Consider the following 3,810-nt stretch of genomic DNA (forward strand, 5'->3'; position numbering starts at 1 on the left):
TATATTAAGATACAATCTTCTACTAACAAAAACAAAAGACATGAAACATATTGTTTCTTTATACAATCATCTATGAAAAGGGAATTCGACACTCTTTCAAATTTTCAAAATCATCTACAATTGAATCCAAACTAAATGTCAAATCTATATCCTTTTCAATTTATAACATCAAAGAGTCCGTTAAAAAATCATTTTCCATTTTGTTTCGAAGGTTAGTTTTGACAACTTTCATAACTGAAAATGCTCGTTCTGTAGTAACAGTAGAAACTGGAAGAGTAAGCACAAGTCTTACTATTCTATAAACAAGTTTGTAGTGTTTTGAATTTCTAGTTCTCACTAACCATTGAGACAACTCAATAAACTTTTCAATTTTTTGAAATCTGGATCCTGGACTACATTATGCTCAAAATGATAAAGCTCCTTCTCTAATACTTGTTTGTCATAATCTGTGAAATCTTGTGGATAGAAATTCTTTACCAACAAACAAAGATCACTACTTCTGAAAGATTTTAATGCCTCTCAAGGTTCTAAAGCTGAGCTAAGCCTAAGTAACTCCATTGCATCTTCATTAAACCGATAGTTTAGTTCCTGTAGTTGAGAATCTATTGTAACATAAAAAAATTTACTTGATAATGATGCTGTAACGTTATCTTGTTGATTATGAGCTCAACCTCGCCTCGCAATATAACAAGCATTCATATCCAGGACATCAATGCAATGCTTCTCACAAAATGATATCACAGTGGTGAGTAAGCCATCTCACCCATCATCTCTAAATTTTTGGATAAGTGCTTTAGTAGATGAAACTAAATGCATGACATTTAAAATGTCTTGAAATTGGCTTTGCAAAGTTTGACAAAGTTTATCAGTGATCTCCATAGTTTCCTTCTCAAGATGCAAGATGAAGACAAATTCAAATGAAGTTAAACCCTCATAAGCTGACTCTGCTTCTGCCCAGTGTTCTCCATTAATTGCATCATCAATTATATTTTGTAAAATTTCAACAGTTGAAGTAAACATCTTTAATAAGCTAGAAATTGATCTAAAATGTGAACTCCAACGTGTTTCTACAAGTCGTTGTAAAGTGCCAATTTGATTGAGTCCATTTCCAGTCTCAAGCTCTTCAAGATCAATCAAATGTGCTATTTCATTAGCATTGACAACTTTCAATTGCTCATTACGCTTGCATGAAGCATTAACAATTTTGATCAGAAAAAGCAATGTAAGAAAAAAATGATTAATGGGAACAACTTGTTTTGATGCTTTTACTAATGCCAATTGTAAGCGATGTGCAAAATAATGGATGTAGTAAGCATATGGGCAATCATTCAAAATCAAAGCTTGTAATCCATTCCACATACCTCGTATGTTGCTTGCTCCATCATATCTTTGCCCTTGAATATTTTGTATATCTAAACAATGTTGAGATAACAAAGAATATATCCCCTTCTTTAGAGTCAAAGCCGCAATGTCAACAATATGAATAGGCCCAAAAAAAGGTTCTTTCACAAAGCCTTCTGCATCAACATATCTAAAAACCACAACCATTTTCTCTTTCATGGACTCATCACGAGCTTCATCAACCATTATGCAAAACTTTGCATCACCAATTTCTTCCCGAATGGCCTTCTTCACTTTGACTGAGTAAACATGTAGAATTTCCTTTTGAATCCTAGGTGATGTGTAGGTTGCATTTTTGGGAGCTTTTTCAATTATTTTAGCAACCTTCTTATTCCAAAAAGTCACAATATCCAATGATTCTAAAAAGTTCCCACGATTTAATGAACTAAAACTTTCATCTTAACCTCTAAAAGCTATAGCTTGAAAGGCAAGATATCGAACAATAAAAACTGTGGCCTTTAGTTGCAACCGATTATTTGCAATTTGTTCAGTAGTGAAATGATTAACTACCCTTTGTAAATGCTGCCATTGGTTCATCAAATCCTTACACATTTGCTCGGCAACTCTATCAATTGAGTTATGATCTTTTCCTATATGACCTTGAAAATAACAATCTTTGCCCCCAACCTTTTTCCAATTTCTAAATCCACCAACAATGAATGTATTTTGTCCCACAACCCCATTTGAATTATAAAAGACAAAAGCATGGTAGACAATAAGCTGCATCTGTCGTAGAAGAATATTCAAGCCATGTTGAATAATTTCCAAACCAAGAAGCTTGAAAGCTACGATTGTGCTTTCCACTTTTTTTGAAAGTCGTTAGAGGAGGTTGGTGAGGACCTTTTATAATGTAAGCCTGTTGAATTTCATCACGTTGATTAACATGATATTCCAATATTTGTTTACGTGTTCCGGGATCATAATTGAAAGAATCAAGGTCAATTCTTTGAAATTGTGTTTGAGAGATTGGAACATCGACATTTTCTGAAATTGGAACATCAACATTTTGTAGAATTGGAACATCCACATTTTCTAGAATTGGAATAGCAACATTAGTTGTTGGCAATTCCACGTTGACTTCGAAAGAATTTGAAGTTGAACCTTTTCTTTTGAAAAAATCAAGCATTGTAGTTGATTTTTTCATGATCTACAAATAAAATTAAAATCATATAAGAATCACCGTAATTTTCTTAAATTTGTGTGACAATTTTCTATATTATATGATTTGTTTTTTTCTTTTTGTCTTTGGTCTACCTTTCAGCCTTAATTTATGTCTTTGTCTTGTCTCTCTCTACCTTTATTTATGTCTTTGTGTCTTCGTGTTGTCTCCATCTTTCTAATTCTGACCCACTAACCCAATGAATCCCACTACCGACACTGCTAATAAAAACTTTTCTTAACTTTTACCCTTTTTTTTTTCCTGTCACTTGTTCGTTGCCCAACTCCACTTGTCCCTATTATGCCCAACTACTAGTCAACAAAGAAAAAACTATCTCTACAAACTCTACTCTCTTTTACTCTCTCTATCTCTCTTATCTATATAATGCAAGAGAGAGAGTCACAAACACAGAGTGACAGTCACAAAGCCAAAAAGCCCAAAAAGAAAAAAAAAAACACAAATTCTCAGATCACAAGCATAGTTTCTCAGATTCTCATATTCTCAGTAAAAACACAAACATGAACAAGGCACAAGCATGAAGCATAGTTTCTGTGAATCTCAGATTCTCAGATCACAAGCACAGATTCTCATTATCACAATGATAAGAGTAAATACCTGTGAGTGTGATGAGTCTCCGTGGGCGGCGGCAGCGGAAAGTGGGTCTCGCGTGGCGGCGTGGGTACAAGATGATTAGATGAACTGATGAAGATAGGTCTCCGCTCTGGTCTTGTAAGCTTCACGGGCCACGATGTCACGCCATCACCGACACGGCTCAGGTTCTCTATCTCTTTGTCTCTCTCCATCATGGCAACACCGACACTCAACTGATGAAGATGGGTCTCCGCTCCGGTCTTGCAAGCTTCACAGGCCACAATGTCACGCCGTCACCGACACGGCTCAGGTTCTCTATCTCTTTGTCTCTCTCCGTCATGGCGACACTGACATGAGTCTCCTCTCCGATCAAGATGGCTCTCTCTGTCTCGCCTCTCTCTCTGTCTCACTTTCCTTTCTTCGTTTCGTTTTGGACTGTTAAGACTTGAGCTGAGGTTTTTTTTTTTTTTTCATGGGTCATGGGCTCCTGGACGGATGATGGGCTAGGGGTTCATGATTTTTGGGAGGGGCCCAAGCTAAAAACTCAGGGGGACCCAAGCCCTTTTTTTTTTTGGGAAAATTTTACTTGCTAATTTTTTTTTTTTTTTGGCCCAAGGTGGGCCCGGGCCTTAGCCTTCTACCTGGGTCCGTCCCTGGTG

At 36.3% G+C, this 3,810-nt stretch overlaps 1 protein-coding gene across 1 annotated transcript; it reads right to left on the minus strand.

Moving 5' to 3' along the window:
• Positions 1 to 519: 519 nt before the first annotated feature.
• LOC126712657 (uncharacterized) lies at positions 520 to 3,363 on the minus strand. The gene is made up of 5 exons (XM_050412079.1): positions 3,176 to 3,363; positions 2,285 to 2,507; positions 2,029 to 2,127; positions 820 to 1,725; positions 520 to 588 (listed from the first exon to the last, which is right to left on the minus strand). Exons 1-5 carry the CDS (start codon positions 3,361 to 3,363, stop codon positions 520 to 522), a joined length of 1,485 nt encoding a protein of 494 aa, XP_050268036.1.
• Between the last annotated feature and the right edge of the window lie 447 nt (positions 3,364 to 3,810).

This window comes from Quercus robur, chromosome 1, assembly GCF_932294415.1.
Source record: "Quercus robur chromosome 1, dhQueRobu3.1, whole genome shotgun sequence".
NCBI lineage: Eukaryota > Viridiplantae > Streptophyta > Magnoliopsida > Fagales > Fagaceae > Quercus > Quercus robur.

Bases quoted from the DNA above. Each gene is read 5' to 3' on its own strand.
- LOC126712657 (XM_050412079.1), bottom strand. From the start codon at position 3,363: ATGGAGAGAGACAAAGAGATAGAGAACCTGAGCCGTGTCGGTGATGGC. The intron at 2,508-3,175 runs GTATTTACTCTT...TTTTTTCAAAAG, and splicing joins GAGACTCATCACACTCACAG to AAAAGGTTCAACTTCAAATT. The intron at 2,128-2,284 runs GTTAATCAACGT...CTTCTACGACAG, and splicing joins AACAAATATTGGAATATCAT to ATGCAGCTTATTGTCTACCA.